General features: G+C 34.0%; 2 protein-coding genes, 2 long non-coding RNA genes and 1 pseudogene across 7 annotated transcripts in view; 4 read left to right on the forward strand and 1 right to left on the reverse strand.

The window, feature by feature from the left end:
- LOC147943796 (uncharacterized) overlaps positions 1 to 4,427 on the forward strand; it is a 30,018-nt gene extending 25,591 nt beyond the window's left edge. The window contains exons 2-4 of one of the 2 annotated variants that reach the window (XR_015557037.1): positions 3,590 to 3,815; positions 3,921 to 3,998; positions 4,127 to 4,427. This is a non-coding gene — a long non-coding RNA (uncharacterized LOC147943796). Of the gene's footprint in view, positions 1 to 3,394; positions 3,816 to 3,920; positions 3,999 to 4,126 lie in introns of those variants that run through there. The other variant, XR_015557036.1, reaches the window with a different exon arrangement.
- Positions 4,428 to 8,338: 3,911 nt separating this feature from the next.
- Positions 8,339 to 10,738, reverse strand: LOC104770618 (uncharacterized). The gene is made up of 5 exons (XR_764586.2): positions 10,256 to 10,738; positions 9,926 to 10,051; positions 9,288 to 9,378; positions 9,074 to 9,170; positions 8,339 to 8,570 (listed from the first exon to the last, which is right to left on the reverse strand). It is a non-coding gene; the product is annotated as an uncharacterized LOC104770618 (long non-coding RNA).
- Positions 10,739 to 12,637: 1,899 nt separating this feature from the next.
- Positions 12,638 to 19,373, forward strand: LOC147943797 (uncharacterized). Of its 3 annotated transcripts, XM_087452771.1 has the most exons (6): positions 14,951 to 15,117; positions 15,197 to 15,481; positions 15,566 to 15,671; positions 15,782 to 15,992; positions 18,789 to 18,999; positions 19,082 to 19,373. In XM_087452771.1, exons 1-6 carry the CDS (start codon positions 14,966 to 14,968, stop codon positions 19,371 to 19,373), a joined length of 1,257 nt encoding a protein of 418 aa, XP_087308897.1. In that variant the 5' UTR covers positions 14,951 to 14,965. The 3 variants fall into 3 exon arrangements, with proteins under 3 accessions (XP_087308896.1, XP_087308895.1, XP_087308897.1); XM_087452769.1 differs by lacking the exons at positions 18,789 to 18,999; positions 19,082 to 19,373 and adding an exon at positions 12,781 to 14,400 and having other exon boundaries at positions 14,494 to 15,117; positions 15,782 to 16,366; XM_087452770.1 differs by lacking the exons at positions 15,566 to 15,671; positions 15,782 to 15,992; positions 18,789 to 18,999; positions 19,082 to 19,373 and adding exons at positions 12,638 to 12,678; positions 12,771 to 14,400 and having other exon boundaries at positions 14,494 to 15,117; positions 15,197 to 15,485.
- On the forward strand, positions 16,810 to 18,647 carry LOC147943798 (uncharacterized; annotated as a pseudogene).
- Positions 19,374 to 20,921: 1,548 nt separating the features above from the next.
- Positions 20,922 to 22,804, forward strand: LOC104770617 (thionin). The gene is made up of 3 exons (XM_010495072.2): positions 20,922 to 21,248; positions 21,361 to 21,438; positions 21,535 to 22,804. The coding sequence occupies exons 1-3, from the start codon at positions 21,020 to 21,022 to the stop codon at positions 21,639 to 21,641; spliced, it is 414 nt and encodes a 137-aa protein (XP_010493374.1). The 5' UTR covers positions 20,922 to 21,019; the 3' UTR covers positions 21,642 to 22,804.
- Positions 22,805 to 24,650: the final 1,846 nt, after the last annotated feature.

Genomic DNA, 24,650 nt, shown 5'->3' on the forward strand with positions numbered 1-24,650 from the left:
TTATTTGTAATCTAACATTTTTTTGGCAGTTTATTTTATTCTAAATAACAATGCACACTATGTGCAGAGTAAAATAATTATTAAATAATGTTATTGTAATTTATATATACAAAATCTATAATATTTATCGGTAAAATTATTATTTGGGATCTAAAATTTATTTGTGTAGTATATATTTTCAGTTTTAATTGAATATATTAAATTCTTGTATAATAATTAAGATTTAACATATGAAAATTATTATAATTTGAATTTTATATTATCTCACCATATGAATAAAGAGTTATTAAAACTTTATGAAAATATAAGTAAGTGATACAATTAAGTTATAAAGAAAATAGAAGAACTAAATTTTGGGTGTCATAAAAAAAAATACAATGGTATGTAAATAGAAATACTATTAAAAACATAAGACAAATAAAGAAATCATTTCTCGAGTTTTGTGGGTGTAACATGTCAGCATTTTTTTTTCTGAGAAAGTTTATACATATGAGGATATGAATCAAACTATAGTAATCTCTCAAGCTTCATTGGCGGATAAACTCTCTTTGTTAAGCATACATAACCTAACTTTGACAATTAACATAATCCTTATAAACCTAGTATACAGTTTAGCATAAATATAATATTTAAATAATAATACAAAACCAAACTAACCTAAAAATATGTATATTTACTTTGACGACTTGTTATAAAAAGAATAAATAATTTACAAAAGAAAACAAAACAAATAATAATGTTTTTAAACCAATTATACATCACAAGCAAGCAACAGATCAAGGATTAGGTCTACAACAGTCGGTAACTTACTGCCCAATTTATAAAACAAATCTAGGTTTCCTTACCTATAAATGGTCTCGACGATGGGTTACAAAAAAACCCTCACGCGTTTTCTCTCTCCCGAGTCTCCTCCAAACCCTAGCCGCCGCTGATTTCGCTTGCCTCTCTGCCGCCCAAGGCTTTCGCCGGCGGTGTGAGAGGGGCTCTGTTTTTCTTCTTTAGCTTGTCGTCCCAGTTTAGTCGTTCCAGTAGTGACCCGCTCTCTTCCTCCCCGTCGCACTGAGCAGTCCAACCGTTGCATAGTGATGGTGTGGTGGACGACGAGATCTCGGCTCGCCTTCCTCTCCGAAGACTGGTGGTGGGTCGAAGCTGCTTCGGGAAACCTTCATTGCAGCTTAGGGGCGTTGGATCTGAGTTTCGGATCGCGACCTCCTGTCTCCTCCACCCTTCTGCCGGAGATGCTAGTAGATCGGAGGTGTATGGTTGAGTCGGGTTGTTTAGAGTCTACCGTTTGTTGGGGAGGCTTAAGGTGTGCCGGTGGCCGAGATTTGCGGACATCCTCATAGCCGATGCTTCTCGAGAGCTTCCTCAACTTCTGGTGTCAACAAGGCATCTGCGATGTGGCCTTTCCAATTATGCACCGTGAGGTGATGATATGCTAATCTGGGCTTCAATTCTTTATCATGAGAAGATTAGCATTCGGGTTTTTTTTTTTTTTTTTTGTGTGATTAGTTTGGAAAAGTTGTAGCTCTTGCTGGTGGTGTTTCGTGTCTCTTGGTCGGTTCAGTCGGATGTATTGTCCGTTTTAGGTTTAGGACCGGAACAGTGAAAGCCGGAGAGACCAAACTTTTCTGATGATGCGCCGTTGGGTGTTGAAGCTATTGGGACAAGTTCTTAATGTCGATCCAGAGGTTCTCATAGCTGGGTTTTGATTGTTTTCAGTAGTAGTTTTTGGCCTTCTCTGTGTTAGTACTTGTTTTCGTGTCATTAGGTTAATTTAGGTGGTCTAAGAGATGATTTCACTCTGAGTTGTAGAGTGTTATCTATCTCATTGTGGGTAAAAAATGCAATGGTCATCGATTAGGTAGGCGGGTTGGGTTCCATCTGGTGTTCCAGGGTTGTACTTGATCAGCCATTGCATTTGTTTTGTGGTCCAAGTCTGTTGGGGCGAATGTAATGTGCCTTTGATTTGGTTGTATCAATTGGTTAATGAAAAGTTGATGTTGAGCCAAAAAAAAAAAAAAATGGTCTCGACGATGGGCTACGGCTGCTCCGGTGTCAGTGGGTGACATATCCGGTGACACACAGTGGCTGATTGACCAATGGCGGTGATCGACGGTGATCGTCGAACGACTGGCCTGGTTCTCGAGTACATTTCTCCTCTCCTTCTTCTCCTTTATCTCTTTGCTTCTAAGGGAGTTCGATCTACAACGGCGGTGGCTTAGCTTGGGATGAGAGCAATACAACAACGAAAACAGCCACGATGCCAACAACAACAAGCCAACGATTATGATGGTGAGCTCCGACGGGGTTAGCGTTCCCAACTCTCCTCTCTCGCCAGAAACAAAGATGGCGCCATACGTATGTATTTACATGTACACGAGATATAAGCAAAACGCAAAACCCTTGTCTTTTGTTCTTTTGATGGCAATAGGGCCTAATGGGCTGCAATTTCAAAATGGCTTACGTTCTAATGTTACACCTCACCTTCTCCAGAGATCACTCTCGGATTTAACAGGGATTGAGCGCCACAGAATATCCATATTGGAACAGAGAGGTTGAACCTCAGTAATTATCTTTGTTTCAAGGAGGAGGCCAGATCGGTAGGATCAGACTCGAACCTCTAGATTCCGTCGCGAGCCCTCAGTAGAATCCTTTTCGCACTACTATGCACGTCAGATTCACCATAACCATGGATAAATTATATTAAAAAAACAAATACACACACACACACAATTACTTTACAAAAATTATGTATTCTACATCTCAGTTAGCAACCACAATCATGTGCACCATTGAACAAACGACAAGAGCCATGGATCTCTTTGTTGAGTATAAATAACACACATTTGTTTGGTGTCATATCAGAAGTTGCGGTGGCTCCATTGATATTGAATGTGATGCAGTTATGTGTATAAGGATTGAAGACCCATAAGGATTACACAAAACACAAAACACGTTGTAACAAACTATTTGGATTTTTGTCTCATATTTTAATTTGCCATCAGCTTATTAGACATAACTAGAAGATATTTGTTTCTAGAAATTTCTACAACCACAATAAAGAAATTAAATGAAGAAACACAAAACTTTATTGACAGAATACAAGTATTATTTAAACTCTCTACTCATACGCATATATATATATTTATAAAGCTAATGATATTTAAGAACGTCATCATAATTACACAAGTTAGCACGTACATACAAAATATATATAGCCAGCAAAACTAATAAGGAATAGTGACTCCCTATTAAGTATCCTGATTCAAATATATCAAGTAATTAACACAAAACTCTAATAGATTTGTTTTTCTTTATCTGGTTAACCAAAAAGAAAAAGAAGAACAAGATTTTAAACTATCCTTAGTGTGAATTCGATTGCCATTAAGATAAGGTTTGGTCCACGCAGCGTTTACACACAAAGTCTACAGAGAATGTGATGATAAGTGTATCATACGAAGTTTGTGGTTGCTAAATGTAGACCAACTAATATTTAAACGAGCCTTGTCTCATCAGCATTTCATCAATACAAGCTTATAACTTTCCACATATATATTTTGCAATCAAACAAATCGAAAGATGAAAGGCAAAACTTTGATTCTAAGTGTGCTCGTAATGAGTCTTGTCATGGGCGCAGATTCAAGTCGAAGCAAAGAGTTGTTGCTCGAGCACGACTGCTAGAAACTGTTACAATGTATGCCGTCTTCCTGGAACTGCTAGGGAAACTTGTGCAAAACTTTGTGGATGCAAAATTATTAAGGGGAAAAAATGTACTACTCCGCCATATATACATGCCATTCTTGAAAACTCTGGTAATTCCATACTTTTTTCTTTGTTGTTTCATTAAGTTATATCTTTTACATGTTGGACCAAGATTTTCACGATCCAAGAACTTTTTTTTTTAAAATTTATTTAAGGTGATGCTGTCAACGAATATTGTAAGTTGGGTTGTGCATCCTCTGTGTGTGGTACCTTGACCACTCTCCAGAACTCCGGTAACGTGAAAACTCATTATTATTATTATTATTATAATTATTATTATTATTATTATTATTATTATTATTATTAGATTTCTGGAACAAGTAAAAAATCACTTAATTTTAATTTTGTTTCGGTGAAATAGATGCAAGTGAAATTGTGAGTGGAGCAGTTGTACAATGCACCGAGGCATGTTCTGAGTTCTGTACCAAGGACTCATCCAATGCAGTTGAAACTGCCTAATAAGGATATCCAAGAACTGTGTTGTTGTTTTTGCTGTTTTCAATAATTGTCGTGTATGTGACAAAAAATGCTAGAGTCTTAAGCTAGCATCTACTATTTCCAGGATTTCTATGTGACGTAGAAGAAGGTCATTGATCCCTAGATTGTTTACCCCTTCTACTTGCTATTATCCAAATAAAGAATAATAATGTGTCCTTATCTTCTATCTACGATCAAAACTCTCGCATTAACGTAATGTTCTTACAATCAGTTCATATCTTGACAACATCCAATGCAAACTTAGCAAAACAGTTAAGACTTACAAATCTCAAATTATATAATTCATTGTATGAACCATTCAGCATGCAATCGATAGGTTGAAGTAATGGAAAACTTATAGTCATGATTGTTAGAGTAGTAACCCAATAACTTCTTGGAGCAAGTTCTTCTAGTTAATCTTACAAGCAAAAGTTTCTTGAGAGCAAAGACTAGTATCAGACGGAGCAAGAGAAGATTGCAACCTCGCAGTCCCAAATTAAAGATGCACATTTTTTGGGATCAAATGATGGCCCAACTTCATCAGACATAATTCCTCCTTCCGGAGCTGGACACGAAAATGTTCGGTGTTTACGGATATCTCTTATTAGCAATTTCGAAAATGTTCTTCGGCATTTAGTAAAGAGACTTACCTAAGGGAAGCACTTACATACAAAGAGTAAACAACGATATATTGCCCGCGTTCAACGATCTTTTCTTTTTATAGTAAGCTCGAAATATTTATCTATATAACACTGCGAATGGATGATAAAATATTTTCTTGCATTCGAACACTTTGAAATTGAAAAGGCTTTTGTCGTAAAGGAAAATCAAAATATAATCTTTTTTGGTTATGCAACTTAGTATATTGTGCCAATGCAAAATCATATCTATATATATAACAAATATTTTTCTGAAACCCATATACATACTTAGTAAACCAATCCACATTCTTAAATGAAGATTCAATGTGCTATACGTATTTCCAATGGCATGTACAAACCAATCGATATTTCAACAAAAAATAAAACTTTATTCAGAAAAAGTAAACAAATCATGGCCACAAGTTAAGCATTCATCATGGTCCCGCGAAAAACAAACAAAAAGAAAACACTGATATATTGCCCACGACAAACAATCTATTCTTTTTACAGTAAACCCGAAATATATATATAAATGGGTGAGTTACTATACTATGTCGTAAATCGATGTTTATTACTAGAATGGGGGGTACGGTGTTTTGATCAAAAATGGCAAAATAACCTTTGGAAAATTGTGTTAGGAAAAAAATAATTACGAAACATGCCATCGTAATTAAAAGCCACGTAGGAAAGAGATCGTTAAAAGGGAGCTGTTTTTGGAGGGAAAATTTCCCGCCAATCCATAAGTCTACCATTGTAGTTACGATAGAGTTATATGAGGTTGGTAGAGTTAGCGAGTAGATGTATGGATTTTCTGAGAGTTATGCGGTAGATTGAAGTAGAATGGTGATAGAGATATAGTTTTATGGTACAGTTAAAAAACTAATAGAGTTACGCGAGAGAGTTATAAATAGCTATGGTAGAGTTAGTTAAAAATGTAGAGTTTTACGGTAGAGAAAGTCACTGCCGTAGACTTAAATTCTTAGAGTTATGGGCGAAATAGAGATATGCGATAGACTTAATTGTAGTGGTGGTAGAGTAAGAAGGTAGAATTGAGTTATATGGCAGACAAATAAATAGTGACAGCAGAGTTATCGTTTCTGATAGAGTTATCGGTAAGAATAGTTTTTAAATTATGTTATGGTAGAGTTACTGCTTACTAAAATAGGATAAGATTCATATACTTAGCATTTCGTGTGGTGATAGAGTTAATAATTGAACGTAGATTTAGGTCATCGTTTTACAAGTATCTTATTATATAAACCTTGGTTCTGAAAGTTAGTAACTCACCAGATCGTGACACGTGTTAATTTTAACGATCAGAGATCAAAGTTAAAAACTCACCAGATCATGACATGTGTCAATTTTAACGATCAGAGATCAAAGTTAGTAACTCATCAGATCATGACACATGTCAATTTTAAAAAGTTAGTAACTCATCAGATTGTAATACGTGTTAATTTTAACGATCAGAGATCAAAGTTAAATACTCATCAGATTATGACACGTGTCAATTTTAACGATTAGATATCAAAGTTAGTAACTCATCAGATCGTGACATATGTCAATTTTAACGATAAAAAATCACAGTTTTCAAGATTTGTGAAGGCACATGCGAAGAAAACGAAAATCATGGAGAACCGATTGGCATTCTTAAGAAAAAAGCTTGAACTAATCTCTTTTTATTATATTAAAAATCTTATTATATAAAGTTGGGTTTTCAAATTAGCCACATGTCAAATATACTGATGAAATGTTGACAAGTGTCAAAAATTAAACAGCTAATTAAAAAATAACATTAAATCTAAATAAAATTTACATGTTTATCTAAAAAAAATTTCTTAATCAAAAAGGAAACTTAACAAAACTAATATACTTTCCATTGTAAGCTACTTATGCTATACGTGTTTTGTCAATAAGATTTTGACATGTATAAACAAAAAAGTAATTCACTAAACATGTATATTATTATTAATAAATTATGTCAAAAGAATAAGTTGAGAATAATTAATAAATTATCCTCCTCTCCAGGATATCGTCGCCATACTTTTGATTCGGGTAAAAATAAGTTGAGAATTTATGATTCGAGAATATTTGAGACGAAGTCATAACTTTAAGTTGTTTTGGTACAATTGAATACTTCTGAAGAGTAAATAGGTCGTTGATCCTTAACATGATTATGACATATGTCATGTTTTGGATTGTATATAGTATAAAGTTTCTATTTTGTATATCTGAATTATCTAAGACTTATATATACTATCATGATTATAATTTTCAAATTTTTATTTTTATTATATTATATTAAATTTCTTTCAATTTCTCAATTTTTATTGGGTTAGTCATAAAATCATAGTGATTGAGTAAATAATTTTTACCAGTTGTTCATCCAATATATTTGGAGCAAAACAATTTTAGTAATTATAAGAACTATAATTATGCTAAAATGAAAGTAAAGCAACATAAAATTTGTTTAATTTGTTTAGAAGACATTTTATAGGTGGTGATAAAGAGCATACTTTAACAATAAAATAATTTTGGGTTTAAGAACATATTTTTAATGGTAAAACATAGAGTAAAATAGTATGTGGTTATTTATTAGATGTTGCTTTGATGAATTTGTTGCATGTAAAATATTTTGTGAATAAGTTGTGAAACGTTTTTGAAATTTGACAATAGTAATATTTGTAATGATGAATATTTGGCAAAAGTTTTAGTGGGATATAATTTAGCTTTAAATTATTATAATAATTGTTATAATATATTAAAAATATAGAAATGTAAATAAATGTATGAAGGTAAATACAAATATTCTCTAACTTAAATTATTTATATATTTACTTTAGAAAACAAAAATTTCTTTATATATTTTTGAAAAATTGTTTTAGATTTAGAATTTATTTTTCAAACAATTTTTAATCCCGCACATCGTGCGGGCCCTTATCTAGTTTTTTAGGTTAAATGAAGTAACCTAAATGGTGAAAAGACAAAAATAGCCTTAACGAAGAGATAACTGAATTTTGTACTAAGTATAAATTGAGAAATAATGTGAGTCTCGAAGTTTTTGAGTGGATTTTCCAACCGACTAAAGAGAATTAGAGTTTTATCTAGGATTCTATGTAAAGATCTAATTGCAAGGAAACCAATGCAACTAATGGCTTGCAAATCGAAGTTAATCTTCATGTGCAAAACTCCTTAGAATTCGGCTCATAATCATCAAATCTATTGAAAAAAAACATTGTGTTGATTTGCATGGTTCGTATGCGCATGTTCTAAGTTAGCTCATACTTATCTTCATGATCTAAAAACAAACCATGTTGTTTTTATTTGCATGGTTCGTATGCACATGTTCTAATCGAGTTTGAGGCAGTTGACTTGTCGGTTTATAAAAGTGATCAAGACAATTGGATATATGCACAATAACTCTAACGGTGGTATGAAGCTACTCAAAAAGTCGATGAAGAGCAAAATGATAAATTTTATAAATTTCAAAAGAAGACAATATAGCAACGGAGGATGTTCTAATTTGTATTTATCCAACCATACAAATAGAGGTATACAACAAGACTATATAAAACACTAGAGCTAATTGTTGTTATTGCACCCTCAGTATCCCAATCCAGATTTTAGTCTCAGAGGGTCATTCTTTGATAACTTGTACTCACCTACACAAATCGCTTGCATTGTAACCTGAGAAATCATAAAAAGCCAAACAAGCAAGTGTTAAACAAGTGAGAAATCTTTTAAATTATCATACCTTTACAAGAACCAAGAAGGGACAAACTGTATACAATAAACTCCCAATATAAAGGCAAAAACATTAAACCAAGTAATCATCAATTTGATAACCGTATAGTGTATCATACAGTCTGTATGACTTCATTCACATATATGGATTCAAAACTAGAAGCGGTTTCACTTTCCAATTACTTAAACAGAGGCAAAATGAAGCCATAAAGCTACTAAATTCGTCTGTCTTGATGCAGAGTACAAACAGAGTGCCAAAACAACCTAGAAAATTATGGAACTTGGTGGAAAGATACACAACAGACATACAAAACCACAGAAAAAAACAAATCTTGATTTAGGTTTACGGTTTTAAAGTTATGACCAAATTCCCAACACATAAGCAGAATGACAACCCTGCGAACAGTCAACTTTGGAAGCAATTTCCCACAGAAAAAAAACCGCACCTTGTTCGTCATCTTCCTCGTCATCTCCACTCTCATCTTCTTCTTTTGGTGGTGGGGACATCTTTGAAGCCTTAGTGTGAGATTCAGAGTGGCGAGGCTGCATGAGATAACAAAAGGAGTAAATAAAGATAAGAACCCAACCCAACATTGATTATTATTAGCTAGACTGTGAGAGAGAGAAAAAAAAAAGAATGGAGTAAACAGAAGCTTCTACCTTGGCACCGATAGATTTGCTTCTGCTACTGTTGTGGTTGTCAACCTCAAAAATGGTTGGGAGATCATTTATCATCTGTAAGAGCCTCTTCCTGAAAACAATTAACGAGTTCAGATGTCAGAGAATATAAAACAATTAACTCTTCAACATTCAAGAGAGGAACTAGAGGCTCTCACATGAACTTTGAATTTAATATAGTCAGTAAAATTGATTCAGCTTGATGTGAAACACAACACTTATGAGTTCACTTTTTATTCATAGAACAAGATATCTTGAGTTTAAAGGAGATTGTAACAACAATAATTGGGTGAAACAATGCCAAAAAGGTTGCAGGTACCATGACGGTTATTGTAATTACCCTATGATGAGAAACCACACAGAACACTAGCTTTATCATAGTTACGTATATGTTAGAAACCAAAAGCTCATGAAGCAAAACAAAAAAAATGCATTTTCCAACACGAATTCTTCCCTAATCCAGACCCAAAAGGAACTCATCTTAACTTGAGTAAAAAAAAAAACAACTCTTGAAAACCAACTAAACAAGCAAAGAATCAATGTGTTACGAAGCTATACAAAGATGTACCAGAAGACTATCTTTATTTCGAATGTGTAATTTATGTCATGTTTCTATTTACCTTCCCTCATGAGCTTGCCATGCTATAACATTGCCTGCTTCTTCTTCTATAACTGGCTATTCTCCAGGGACAGCGTTGAGTGTGTCTGAAGAAGTGAAGCCACTGTCACTGATAAATCTGCTTCCACTGTATACAAAACGAGATTGCTATTAGTTAATAATACCAGATTCAATGTGCTAGGTATCTGACGAAAGAATTACAAATGTAACTATACACAATCATCTAACCCAACAAAAAAAAGGCGTCAAATGCTAAAGGCGATATCGTTTCTCTAAACTACGAAACAAACATTTTGAGGCGTCAAATCAAAAGTCTAAGCTGAATACAAACCTGGCGAAGATACATCAGAAGCTAAAGGCGATATCTTTTCTCCTTGGCTCGAACCAGCATCATTCACCGATAGCCAAAACGAAGTCCGCAACCTTAAATCCGCATGAAAAGAAACGCAACCGAAAGAGACCTCCACCGCCAACTCCTGAAGCAGATACCACTACCACTACCTAATTCGAGAACCCTGCTTCTCATCGAAAGCCATGCCTCGGCGGAAGAAAAAACCACCAATCCAAAATACCACTCAAACCTTCCTCATGTCGGAATCGAACCACCGCAACCCCATTTCTCATTCTCAAATCTCCAATCAAAGCCGCAACAAACAAGAAAAAGAGAAGCAAAAGCTTCTGGCCTGAGAAAGGGAGGTCGGAACCGGCGCTAGGTCAGCCACCGCGATCCGGCCTCAGATCTACATTTTTTTCCGGCGGCTAGAGCTCGAGAGAAAAGAGAACTAGGTTTATATTTGTTTTTCTTTGGTTTTATATATATTTAAGTTTCTTTAAACCAAAAAATAATTCATAATGGCACTTATGTAATTCAAAGATTATAAAGGTGGTTATATGACTTTTCCCAACAAATGTATACTACTCTAGTAAGTGAAACGAATAAGGACCTATTCTAGTAATAAACACCGATTTATGTACTAGTATAGTCATTCTTTCTATATATATACATAGATATATTATTTTTCTGGTTGAACTGAATTTTATAGTATCAGTAAACATTTTGTTTTATCGATCACGAAAGCTATAAAATATTTAGTACTCTAGAATTATCAGTTAACTCTAACACACTTACTCGATGGATGAAACTTATTTCAAATATTTTAGCACACCACTCAAATTACTAGGCAACAACCATTTATTTGGTCCCATTATCTATATATACATTTTTTGAGACATTTATAAAATAAATTATAAAGTTGGCACTTATTTACAGGCATGTCATGGGCATTAAATAATTTATTTAATAAACATATTAAATTTACCTATATTCAAATCTTATTATAGAAACTAAATGTTTTAAAAGGTAACAAACATAATTGGAAATGTATGTAGATTTTATTTTCTTATTTTATAAGAAGATGAATGAAGAGGTTCACCCCTAGGAATTAATCCAAGTATTATTCTTTACTTGATAAAAATTTTAAAAATTGATTTGATGAAAAGTGACTTTTAATTCATATACTATATTTTACTTTCATGGGTTTCGTATGATGAGTTTTTGCAAATTAAAAATATTTGAACATGTTGCGTGATCCGCCTAGCATGGCGGATTTGGACTATAGAACCAACACTAAAATTATTAGTTTATTTCATATACTCACTACAAAAAATATATACATTGATAGCACCTCGTAATAGCACTAATTTCAAAACTGCTATCAAAGTTTAGTTTATAATTTTGTTACAATATGATAGCATTGTATAAACGCTATAATAGTGTTTTTAAGAAGCGGGAACTAAAATCACTTATTCCGCCAAACACTTAGCAAAATTTACCAAAAAATAAAAATACTAAACACTCTCGCTTCACTTATCGCACTCTCTCTCCTTCACTTCACCCCTTTTCTCTCGAAACCCTAAAATCTCGAGAGGCAATTCCTCGCCGTTGCCGCTTCTGAAGCACTGCCGGACTTAATTAAGCACCGCCGTTTCCATTCTTTTGGTTTGTTCGAGTCTCTCTCCCAGTTACCCGTAAATCTCTTACACATACCAATTGGTTCGCCAATCGCCGTCGCCGTCACCGCCCTCTGAAGTACCGCCGGAGTTAACTTCTGGATTTGAGCTCCACTATTGTTTTCTTCCTCATATGATTGTTTTATATAAGTTTTGATTTTTGGACATGCAATAGATTTTTTCAATTGATTCAGAGCATATTAGTATCCGATTAGTTACGAAATTGATTCACGGTTATGAAATTGGAACAATACACAGTTATTTTTCGACATGCAATAGATTTGTTTAATTGTATCCGATTAGTTATGTATCCAATTAGTCTCTTCAATTTTGTTTAAGTATCCGATTTTGTTATGTGTCCAATTGAAACTTATACTCTTTCTCTAATTATGTTTTGCAAGTGTTGCTAAGTGTACATCTTGGAACTGAACAAGTTTTTATTTATCTCCATTTACAGCACAGGTTAGTTGCTTCTTTCTTTCTGTCTCTTATGTGTATTGAACAATTTTTTTTTTCTGTTTGGTTGTTTCTAAATATTGTTTGTGATTGCTATTGATTTAATATATGTGATATAGTTGTCTAAATACTGTTTTGTGTTTTTGATTGCTATTGATTTAATATATGCGATATATGTGTGTGTGATTGTGATTCATGTCTAAGATTCTGTCAATAAATCGTATATGTTGTTTATGTAGTAAGGTTAGATCATATAATGGTGGACAAGGATTGGGTGCATCTTTGTAGGTATATCATTGCATAAATTATTCTGGTTAGGCTAGCTTAAGTAGGGGTTTAGAGAGTTTACCTTTTTTTTTCTCTTCAATTATGCAATGAAGAGCTGATCCAGCTTACAAGAGAGGGCTATAAATTTTGTACGAGTTGTGGCTGCTGATTTGGGAGATGGTGATATGATTATATGTCCTTGCATTGACTGTCGTAACATTGACCGTCACTCAGCCAGTGTTGTAGTTGACCATCTTGTTACAAGGGGTATGGATGAGGCTTATAAGTGGCGGTCAGATTGGTATCATCATGGAGAGTTAAAGTCTGGGGTTGAAGGTGACAATAAAGCCAGTCAGTTTAATGATGAGATATATGGGTTATATCAAGCTGTTGAGTTCATGGATGATGACTTTGTCAGAAATGCTGAACTCGGTGAGATTGCAGAGTGTGAGGACAAGAAAGAAGATGAGTTTCTTGCAAAGCTTGCAGATGCTGTAACACCCTTATATCCAAGTTGTGTTAATCACAGTAAACTCTCGGCAATTGTGTCCCTATTCAGACTTAAGACACAGAATGGCTGGAGACATTGCCGGAAATGTTACTAGAGGACAATGTGCTACACACGTCACTATATGAGGTGAAGAAATTTCTTAAGTCATTTGATAAGGGCTACCAGAAGATTCATGCATGTGTTAATGATTGCTGCTTATTCAGAAAGAAGTACAAGAAGCTCGATAATTGTCCTAAATGCAAGGCTTCTAGATGGAAGACGAACATGGTTACTGGTGAAGTAAAGAAAGGTGTTCCACAGAAAGTGTTATGCTACTTTCCCATAATCCCACGGCTGAAGAGAATGTTGAGGTCCGAAGAGATGGCTAAGGACTTAAGGTGGCATCAGACTAACAAGAGGAACGATGGTAAACTCCGCCACCCTGTGGATTCAGTAACATGGGATCAGATGAATGCCAAATATCCTTCCTTTGCAGCTGAAGAAAGGAATGTGTGGCTTGGTCTTTCCACAGATGGATTTAATCCATTCAATATGAAGAACAACAACTACAGTTGCTGGCCTGTTTTGCTAGTAAACTACAATTTGCCACCTGACTTATACATGAAGAAGGAGAACATCATGCTTACATTGTTGATACCTGGACCACAACAGCCTGGTAATAGCATTGATGTATACTTAGAGCCGCTCATAGAGGATCTTAACCATCTCTGGAACAATGGAGAGACAACATATGATGCATTCAGTAAATCAACTTTTAATCTGAAGGCAATGCTGCTTTGGACGATTAGTGACTTTCCGGCTTATGGGAATCTTGCAGGCTGCAAAGTAAAGGGTCAGATGGCCTGTCCATTAGGTGGAAAAATACAGACAGTTTGTGGTTGAAGTTCAGCCGAAAACATGTCTATATGTGCCATCGAAAGAGACTGCCACCAAAGCATAGTTTCATATTAAAGAAGTCGTGGTTTCATGGAAAAACTGAACATGGGAGAAAAGGAAGGATATTGTCTGGGCAAGAAATTTCTCAAAACCTAAAAAATTTCAAAAATAACTTTGGAAATTGGAAACGATCTGCGCGCAAGAGGAAAAAGACTGGGTGTACTAGTATAAAGTCTGATAAAGAGGAGTTATCTAGTGAGTCAGAAGAGGATGAAGAAAATGATGTAAATGTAGATGAGGGAGAGTTATCAAGATGGAAGAAAAGGTCTATATTTTTCAAGTTACCGTATTGGGAAGTATAATTTTATTTTCGAATTTTATAGTTATTTTCCATTACACTTTGTGTAAACTTATAGTTATTTATTGTATTTGTTCTGTTTATTTCTTAGGATCTTCCTGTGAGGCATAACTTAGATGTTATGCATGTAGAAAGGAATGTGGCTGCAAGTATTCTCTCTAATTTGTTACAGTGTGGGAAATCAAAGGATGGTCTAAATGCCCGTAAAGATTTGGAGTATCTTGGTATAGAAGGATTTGCACCCTAGGATTCAAGGGAAAAGAACATATCTACCTGCAGCTCCTTGGTCTTTATCAAAGAAAGAGAAAAAAATATTATGTAGTCGTCTTGTTGATTTCAAAGGACCAGATGGCTACTGTTCAAACATAGCGAGAGGCGTATCTTTAGACGACTGCAAAGTAACAGGTCTGAAATCACACGACTATCACGTGTTAATGTAGCAACTCCTTCCGATTGCACTTAAAGGTTTGTTGCCAAAAGGTCCTAGGCTAGCGATTGTACGCTTATGTGCATTCTACAACCACTTGTGTCAGCGAGTAATTGATAGAGAGCAGATTTTGGTAATGGAAGCTGAGGTTGTTGAAACGATATGCATGTTTGAAAGATTTTTTCCGCCAAGTTTCTTCGATATCATGGTGCACTTGACGGTTCATCTAGGAAGGGAAGCTCGGCTAGGTGGACCAGTCCATTTTAGATGGATGTACCCTTTTGAGAGGTATAAATTTTCTCTTTTTGTTACTGTTAATATGTTCATTTTGTTCATTTCTAACCTATAAGTCTTCAACATTTCACAGGTACATGAAAGTTCTCAAAGACTTTGTGAGAAATACTGCGAGACCAGAGGGGTGTATTGCTGAGTGTTATCTAGCCAAAGAATGCATTCAGTTTTGTAGTGAATTCTTAAAGAAGTCTACAAACGTACATGAAAAGCTAGATAGAAACACTGACTATGATAATAGTTCTATTCTAGAGGGTCGTCCTATATCCGCTGGAACTTCCATAACTCTTTCAGAAATGGATAACAAAACAGCTCATCTTGCTGTCATCCAAAATATGGTTGTGGTTGAACCTTATATCGAGTAAGCATATTTTTTTTTTCTCTTATCATTTACAATTACATTTGCAGTCTCTCATGAAACTTATTATTATTAATTTTGTACAAGTGAGCATCTTCAGCATCTACAAGACACAAATGGAAGATGTCGACATGATGCATCAGTTTTATGGGCTACGCACACTGAGAATTTTGCATCTTGGTTAAAACTACAGGCAAGTTTCATCAATTCTACTATTTTCGGTTATTATTTAATGTTTATGTTTGATACCACTTGATTAAATTTCATCAAGTCTGACTTTTTATTTTGTTTTATTTGTTGTAGATACCACTTGATTCAGACTGCTATGGAGAAGTTCTAAAATGGTTGGCTTATGGTCCACGTTGCACTGCACGGTCATATACGGGTTACATAGTGAATGGTCAACGGTTTCATACAAGATCAGTTGATAGGAAAAATCAGAATAGTGGGGTTTTTTATGAGGCGACGTCAGTCTGTAGGGCTAGTGCGAAAGACACTTCACAAGTGGTTGATTTGGTATCCTACTACGGCAGAGTGATAGACATCATACTGTTAAATTATAATGTTTTTTATGTTCCTCTTTTCCGGTGTCAATGGGCAGTATTGGGTAATGGAGTTAAGATAGAAGATGGTTTCACATTAGTTAATTTGAATCATAGTCAAGTCTCCTTTTTAAGAGATCCATATATATTAGCCTCGCAAGCAAAGCAGGTGTTTTACTTACGGGAAGACGCAGAATCAAGTTGGCATGTTGTTATGCGAGGTCTTTCAAGAAGATATAAGAAAGATTTGGATGATGGGATTGGAGACATTGGACCATTACCGTCAAATGTGGACATGGATGAATCTGAAAATGCCCGAAATGATTGTGAAGGCATATATGTCTGAAATGGAGTTTGTTAGTCATTTACATTCTTCTAATTGTTTATTTGCTATGTCTGATGAGTGCTTCATAATTGTTTGATTTGTAGTTGTGTTTGTTTGTTATGTTTGATGACTGCTTGGTAATTGTTTGTTTGCTATGTCTCATGACTGGTTATTAATTAATGACATGGTAATTGTTTATTTTCAGGTGAATTGACATGGGACGACCGAAGAAGAATGTAGGGAACATAAAAAATAAAAAGAACTCTGATGAGCCAGAATTCGTGTGTACATTGCTTCCACAAACTGAACAGCCTACAAGAGAGCAGCCTACAGGAGAGCAGCCTTTAGGAGAGCAGCCTTTAGAAGAGCAGCCTTTACAAGAGCAGCCTTTACAAGAACAACCTTTAGAAGAGCAGCCTTTAGAAGAGCAGCCTACACGTAAGAGAAAGCGAGGACCAACAAGGATGAAAGACATCGCCAAGGATCCAAATAGCAGAGTACATGTAGACTTCACTTTCATGGGAGAACATTATGGTCCTGGGTCTGTTAAGTTGTCATCGTATCTGGGTCCATTGGTACGAGAACACGTTCCTGTGACAGTTGAAAAATGGTCAAAAATTACTGAGGATGTCAAGACAGTGCTTTGGAAATCTGTCCAGATAAACTTTTCTCTACTTTGACATCTACTTACTTAATAGCTGGTTTAAATATTTATTCTTAAAATGTGATTGATTACACGTAAGGTTTGAATTAGACGAAGATTACCAAAAGACTGTCGTGCTTAAATAGATGAGAGGCTTGTGGAGGTCATCAAAGTCACGACTGGTTAAGAAAATTAGGGAGGCTCACACTAACCAACAAATGATGAATATGCGACCTAAGAATGTTAATCCAAATTGTTGGTGTAAATTTGTGAAAAACAAAACTAGCAATGAGTTTAAGGTATTATTTTTTAATTAAGTTAGTTAATTTTATGTTTGTTTTTGGATCTAATATGACATATCTACAATCATGCGTTAGGTCCTAAGCGATAGCTATAAGGAAAGGAGACGCAAACAGATACCACACACTTGTAGTTGCAAAGGAATGGTTAGACTAGCTGAAGAATTGGTAAGGTTAATGCAATTACGTTGTTAATTCTCAGCACTTAAAAAGTATTTTGAATGATATATTGTTTATTTGTTTAGAAACAAGAAAGTTCAGATCATTCTGAAGTGTCAAGACTAAAGGTGTGGGTGAAATCGCGTACTAGAAAGGATGGGACACCCGTGAATACAAATGCAGCTGAAAAAATTGTAAGTTATAATTTAGTATGCTCGTTATTTAGGTTTTTAGATTAACTCGTTAATTTATATTTAAATTATACTGTTTTCACCTGTAAATGACTACATTTGCAGGAAAAGGCAGCAGAACTTGTTAATTCTGATAATCCATCAGTTGCAATAAATGTAGGACAAGATACACTAACCCAACTCTTAGGACCAGATAATCCTGGTCGATTGAGGGCAATGGGCAGAAATATGAGTAAGACCAAATTAGCTTGTTTCCAAGTTAAGCACAAGTGTTTCGTTGAAATGGAAGAGAATCAAATTAAGCTCAAGCACAAGGTTACTGAACTACAAAATGAAAATTTTAATCTGAAGAACCAGGTAATGCACTATTCTATTTGTACAATAAGCTGATTGATAATGATGTAAACTTTGTTTCATATTTTTCTTGCATTTTACAGAGACAAGCAGCTGAAGTTGGTGAAAATTCAGCTGCAAGGGTAAGTGATTAATAATCCATTATATTGATTTCTTTATAACTATACACTCTGTTTTTTATTTAATAATCTAAATTTGCGTAGAGTGTGAACAAAAAAAACACAACCAAAGTGTATTTTGATTGACTAGGCTGGTGATGCTGTGAATGTTGCTGAGGGACGTATTATATCGACGGATCCAGATGATGTTGTGAATGAGATTCGTTTAGGTCCTTTAGATTATAAAGTATTGGTTGACACTGCCACTGTACCCGAAGCATTCCTTTGGAGACCTGCTAGTGAAATGTTCACGATTGAAGAATCTGTTGGGCACATGATTGCATGGCCTGCCACGAAGTGTGTTAATCTAGAACAGGGAGACCACGAAGAGGATATGACACCACTTGTAAAGTTTCTATCTTGTTTATTAATTAATAAGTTTGTACATATTATAGATCATCTAGAATACTGAAGTGATTTATTAATGTTTTTTACAGGGCACAAGAACCAATTCTTCGAACAAATGCAAACTACTTGATCTGTCTGACGATGATGTAGTTGTTGCTGAAGGCCGTTGGAACACACAAGATCAGAAAGCTTTGGTGAATGGACTTCCACTCGGACCAAAGGGTGTCAAAGTTTTTGTTGATGTGGTACGCGAACCCAACACATTTATTTGGAGGCCTACAGTAGATGTGACATACATAGAGGACTGTTTACTGTCTTTTGTAGCATGGCCTGTCACCAAGGTTGTCTTTGAAAACAACCTAGATGAAACAGGTCAGTTATCTCCTACTCAAAAGTCTGCATCTAAATCGCATAAGACACAAACCTCAGCATCATGCGAGAAGTCTCCAAGAACAGTTCAAAAATCTAATGCAATGGAAACTCAAATAGCTGCACAATCACCTCTTCGAAGATCTCCGGTAACTTATATTTATATGTTCTGAGAAGTTGATTATGGTTATCTCTCGTTCCTGTAGTAATTGGTTGATATTGTCAAATTGTCAGCGAAAAAATGGAGCTATCAAGGAAAATCAGAAGTGTAAGTTAATGGATATTAGCGGAAGGAAGCGGGTTGTTGCTGAAGGACGGGTGCATTCAACTGATCTAGAGCAAAAGGTACACTGTGTTCGCTTGGGTCCTAACGCTGTGCGAGTTTGGATAGATATAGTCATGGTAGATAACGCAGCGGTTTGGAGGCCATCAGATGAGATTGAGTATATGAGAGATGCACTTGGTTCATCAATCGCATGGCCAATTGATCAGTTGGTTATCTATTGACTGTTATAAACTGATGCTTTTGGTAAGTATTATTTACTGTGATCCTTGTGCTTTTAGTATTTCATGTGCAACACTGATATAAGACAATGTCCATTATTGCAGGGGATGAAGCAACTTTGGTCCAGCTAGTTTAAGACAACTTTGGTCCAGACAATGTCTTATGTATTTCGAATTTGGAATGTTTTATGTTGTGCATTTTGGATTTGGAATTGTGTTTGGTATTGTGCTTGGGATGTTATTCACAATGCTTTTGAGATCTTATATAAATGGTATCTTTTTCGGAAAATTACAGATTATATATATTACATATGATAGCATGTTCTATTTTAAAAGATAGCACTAAGTCATCTATATAATAGCAGGAGAAAAATGTTATATGCAACTATAATAGCAAAAAAAAAAGATGTTATAATATACATCATAGAGAATAAACTTAATTATGTAATAAGGTAATACAACACGAAAAAGAGTTATGAAAACATAAATTACGGCAAAAAATATTTGCTATTGTACAATGATATATCATAGCACCCAATTTGAGTTGTTAGAAAAAATTAAAAATTTTTATAAATTGTTATGAAAAAATAAAATTAAAATTTTTATAAATTGTTATGAAAAAATAAATAACGGCATTCAGATATTGCTACGAAAAAACTAAATTAAAACATTTAACTAACGTTATTGTATATGAACTTATTATAGCTCAGAAAAATAACGCTATCGTAGATGGGGTATCTACCATAGCTGCCGATATAATAGCATTTATGAAATCGCTATGTATTACATATGATAGCATATTTTCCAAGCTAACAATGTACGTCTTTCTTGTAGTGACTATAAATTTGTAGTTATAGTTTGGAAAATTAACTTAAAAATTGTTTAGTGTATGAACTACAAAATATTACACATACTACAATACATCCTTAATATTCCCAAAAAAAAATTGTATACACATAAAAATATACACTAACATACCATATATGCATATATCTCTGTTTAATTATTGAAAACAAAACTAAATCTTTTAAAATTTTATATTCTATCTAATAATAAATTTAATGTAATTAGGTTTTAAACTGTATAAAACGTAAGAAAGAGAAAAAATATTCTAAATAAAATTAAAAATTAATTAATTAGAAATTTAAAAATAAAATAAACTAAAAACTATTATTTAAAATACAATAATTTATAATTTAGTCACGCAGTGTATCGCGGGTGAAAACCTAGTATAAATCAAAACTCCAATACAAAACAAAAGAGTTTGTAAAAAAAAAAAACACGTTGTAACAAACTATTTGGACTTTTGTCCCACCCCAAATTATAAGAACATACATAATAATTACACGGTTAGCACAAATATATGCAATATATAACCAGCAGAACCAATACGAAATATTGAATATTAAGTATCAGATTGCAATTAAGATAAGGTTGGTCCACGCAGCAGGTACAGACAGACTCTAGAGCATGTGATGATAAACATATCATACAAAGTTTCTGGTTGCCAGTCGTAGAACCAACTAGTATATAAATGAGCCTTGTTTTTTTTTGTTAAAGATATATAAATGAGCCTTGTTTCATCACCATTTCATCAATACAATCTTATAACTCTCCACATATACATTTTGCAATCAAACAACTGAAAGATGGCAGGTAAAACTTTGATTCTAAGTGTGCTCATAATGAGTCTTGTCATGGCGCACATTCATGTCGAAGCAAAGAGTTGTTGTCCGAGCACGACTGCTAGAAACTGTTACAATGTTTGCCGTCTTCCTGGAACTGCTAGGGAAACTTGTGCAAAAATTTGTGGATGCAAAATTATCAAGGGGACAAAATGTCCTCAGCCATATACACATGACATTTTCGAAAACTCTAGTAATTTCATCTTTTTTTCTTTGTTGTTTCATTAAGTTATATCTTTTACATGTTGGATCAAGATTTTGATGCAAGTTCTAAGAATTTAATTTTTTAATTTTTTAAATTTAAGGTGATGTCGTCAACGAATACTGCAAGTTGGGTTGTGCATCCTATGTGTGTGATACATTAACCACTCTCCAGAACTCTGGTAATGCAAAAAGTCATTAATATATATTTTTTATTATTAATAGATTTTGGAGCATATAAAAAATCAATTAATTTTAATATTGTTTCTGTAAATTAGATGCAAGCGAAATTGTGAATGGAGCAGCTGTACAATGCACCGAGGCATGTTTTGAGTTTTGTACCAAGGGCTCATCCAATGCAGTTGAAACGAGAATTCATCTCTAGTGTCCCTATACCAGAAATTTATCTCTGCATTACCCCCACTTAATCTCACTACCCCTTTTTTTAACGAAAGGATGAAACTACCCCTCTAACAATTTTTAAAGAATAGTTGTACCATATATCTCCTAGTTGCACCTTGCATAGTTGTACCATATATCCCCTAGTTGTACCAGTTGCACCATAGTTGTACCAGTTGCACCTTGCATAGTTGTACCATATATCCCCTAGTTGTACCAGTTGCACCCTAGTTGTACCAGTTGTACTGCGCATAGTGGGATTCGAACCCTAGGCGCGCGTGCGTGCGCATGGAGCTCACAACCACTAAGCTACTATGTTTTTCGTTGAACAATTACTTATTTAATTATATTTAACCTAAAACAATCTTCATTAAGGGTAATATTGTCCTTTTACCATTGAGGGAGTTTTGAAAATTTGTTTTGATAGAAAGGGTGTTATGAGATTTTAGCTCGAAACGAGAATTCATCTCTAGTGTCCCTATACCAGAAATTCATCTCTGCATTACCCCCACTTAATCTCACTACCCCTTTTTTTAACGAAAGGACGAAACTACCCCTCTAACAATTTTTAAAGAATAGTTGTACCATATATCTCCTAGTTGCACCTTGCATAGTTGTACCATATATCCCCTAGTTGTACCAGTTGCACCATAGTTGTACCATATATCCCCTAGTTGTACCAGTTGTACTGCGCATAGTGGGATTCGAACCCTGGGCGCGCACGCGTGCGCATGGAGCTTACAACCACTAAGCTACTATGTTTTTCGTTGAACAATTACTTATTTAATTATATTTAACCTAAAACAATCTTCATTAAAGGTAATATTGTCCTTTTACCATTGAGGGAGTTTTGAAAATTTGTTTTGATAGAAAGGGTGTTATGAGATTTTAGCTCAGTTGAAACTGCCTAACAAGCATATCCACGAACTATGTCTTGTTGTTTTTCCTGTTTTCAATAATCGTCCTGTATGTCACAAAAAAATGCTAGAGTCTTGAGCTAGCTTCTACTATTTCCAGGTTTTCTATGTGACGTAGAATAAGGTCATTGATCCCTAGATTGTTTACCTCTTCTACTTGCTATTATCCAAATAAAAAATAAGAATGTGTCCTTATCTTCTATGATCAAAACAAACTCTCGCTTTAACGTAATTTTCTTACAATCAGTTCGATATCTTGACAACATCCGATGCAAACTTAGCAAAACAGTTAAGACTTACAAATCTCGGATTATATAATATCTTGTATGAGCAGAGCATTCAGAATGCAATCGATAGGTTGAAGTAGTGGAAAACTTTTTATTTAGTAATGGAAAACTTATAGTCATGATTGTTAGAGTAGTAACCCAACAGACCTTTCGTTTTGGTGAACAGTAACCCAATAGACTTTAAACACAAGGGAACGGTGAAATTCTCGGTAGTATATTGTGGACTGAATGATTACACCAAATACTTCTAATTATGAGTAGTTTAAAGCTAAAGCTAACGTTTGATTTTAGTGTTTTAGACTGCAATTAAATTGGCAAAGATAAGTAACCGGCTGTAAAAAATATTAATCCCACTACGTTTGATTTTAGTGTTTTAGACTGCAATTAAATTGGCAAAGATAAGTAACCGGCTGTAAAAAATATTAATCCCACTCATTATTAATAAATTTATTATTAAAATAAATAAATTTGTGAGTATAATTCTAAATATCTAAAACGAATCCAAAATATTAATTGATTTATTTATTCTGATCATAAATTTTAAAAAATGAAATAAAAAGGTAATTTTTTTTTCACTCTATCGCAAAGAAACAAATCGAGTTTCTCTATATATAAAGAAAACTAGGATTTAACCCGTGGAACACCACGAGACAACTATTTAATTTTATTTATAATGATGTTTGATTTTAACGGTATTTAATTTAGTAATAAAATTATATATTTTTAATATTTAGTATTTTTTATATTTAAGCGGTATTACAATTATTCTTAAAGTATTATAATTTTATCTGGATAAAATACTAAAATTATGATATATAACTGTTTGTATAATGTATAATTAATCAGAATAATATTTTGTATTTATTTAAAATAATACTATTATTTTTTGTTTAATATATAATTATTTAATTTAAGTGATTGTTTATTTTTTAGTGTATGCAGTTTAATACTTGATTTTTTTTTACTATTATATTGGGACACATATATAAAAACAAATTTTCTATTAATAAGGAATTTAGGTAGAATTAATTAGTTTCTATAAAAAAAATTGATTTTGCCAATCTACCATATTTTACTTATTGCTTTTAGTGCAATTTTGTAGGGACTAAAATTTTAAATAAGCAAAATTAAAAGGGTAGAACCCAAAATGTACTTCAAAAATGTATATATAGATAATAATAATATCTATTTCAAAAGCGAAAATAGAAATGAATTAAAGTAAATTTAGAGTTTATAGAAGAATGAAGATGGTGAGTTTGCGATGCTCTTATGTAGTACGATAGACTTTATAAGCTAATCTGGAGACGGGCTTCCTCACATATTGACATTTATGGAGGAGACACACAAGTGCAAATCGAATGCGACATTTGTCGATAAAAAGGTGGAATAAATAGCTCTACATCTTAGAGCTGCAAAGGAGGAGAAACTGGCAGTTCAGTCAGCAAAGAAATTCACCAATAGACTACCAATTATCCCTAGTCGAGAAAGATGACGTTTTCCACTCTCTAAGTTTTCATACTTTAATTTAATTATTGCATAGTAGTTATTTTATTTCCAAATTTCTCAGTATCAAGTAGAATTAAGAAAACGCAGAGATGTGGTGTGGGCTCAATCCGGTTTGACAAAGGTTTTGGAGCAAGTTCTTCAAGTCAATCTTACGAGCAAAAGTTTCTTGGGAACGAAGAAAAGCATCAGAGGGTGCAAGAGAAGATTTATAACTCTTTGACCGCCAATTTTCTTAGTGGACTCCATATCTACTACAAATCTATGAGCCAATATTACCCCTAGGAG

Source organism: Camelina sativa, chromosome 5 (assembly GCF_030686135.1).
Source record: "Camelina sativa cultivar CO46 ecotype springtype chromosome 5, ASM3068613v1".
NCBI classification, from domain to species: domain Eukaryota; kingdom Viridiplantae; phylum Streptophyta; class Magnoliopsida; order Brassicales; family Brassicaceae; genus Camelina; species Camelina sativa.

Coding starts and splice junctions, on each gene's coding strand:
- LOC104770617 (XM_010495072.2), top strand. CDS start 21,020: ATGGCAGGTAAAACTTTGATTCTAAGTGTGCTCATAATGAGTCTTGTC. Junction 21,249..21,360: donor TGACATTTTCGAAAACTCTA/GTAATTTCATCT, acceptor TTTAAATTTAAG/GTGATGTCGTCAACGAATAC. Junction 21,439..21,534: donor AACCACTCTCCAGAACTCTG/GTAATGCAAAAA, acceptor TCTGTAAATTAG/ATGCAAGCGAAATTGTGAAT.
- LOC147943797 (XM_087452771.1), top strand. CDS start 14,966: ATGGAAGCTGAGGTTGTTGAAACGATATGCATGTTTGAAAGATTTTTT. Junction 15,118..15,196: donor TGGATGTACCCTTTTGAGAG/GTATAAATTTTC, acceptor AACATTTCACAG/GTACATGAAAGTTCTCAAAG. Junction 15,993..18,788: donor CACTTCACAAGTGGTTGATT/TGGTATCCTACT, acceptor CAGTAGATGTGA/CATACATAGAGGACTGTTTA.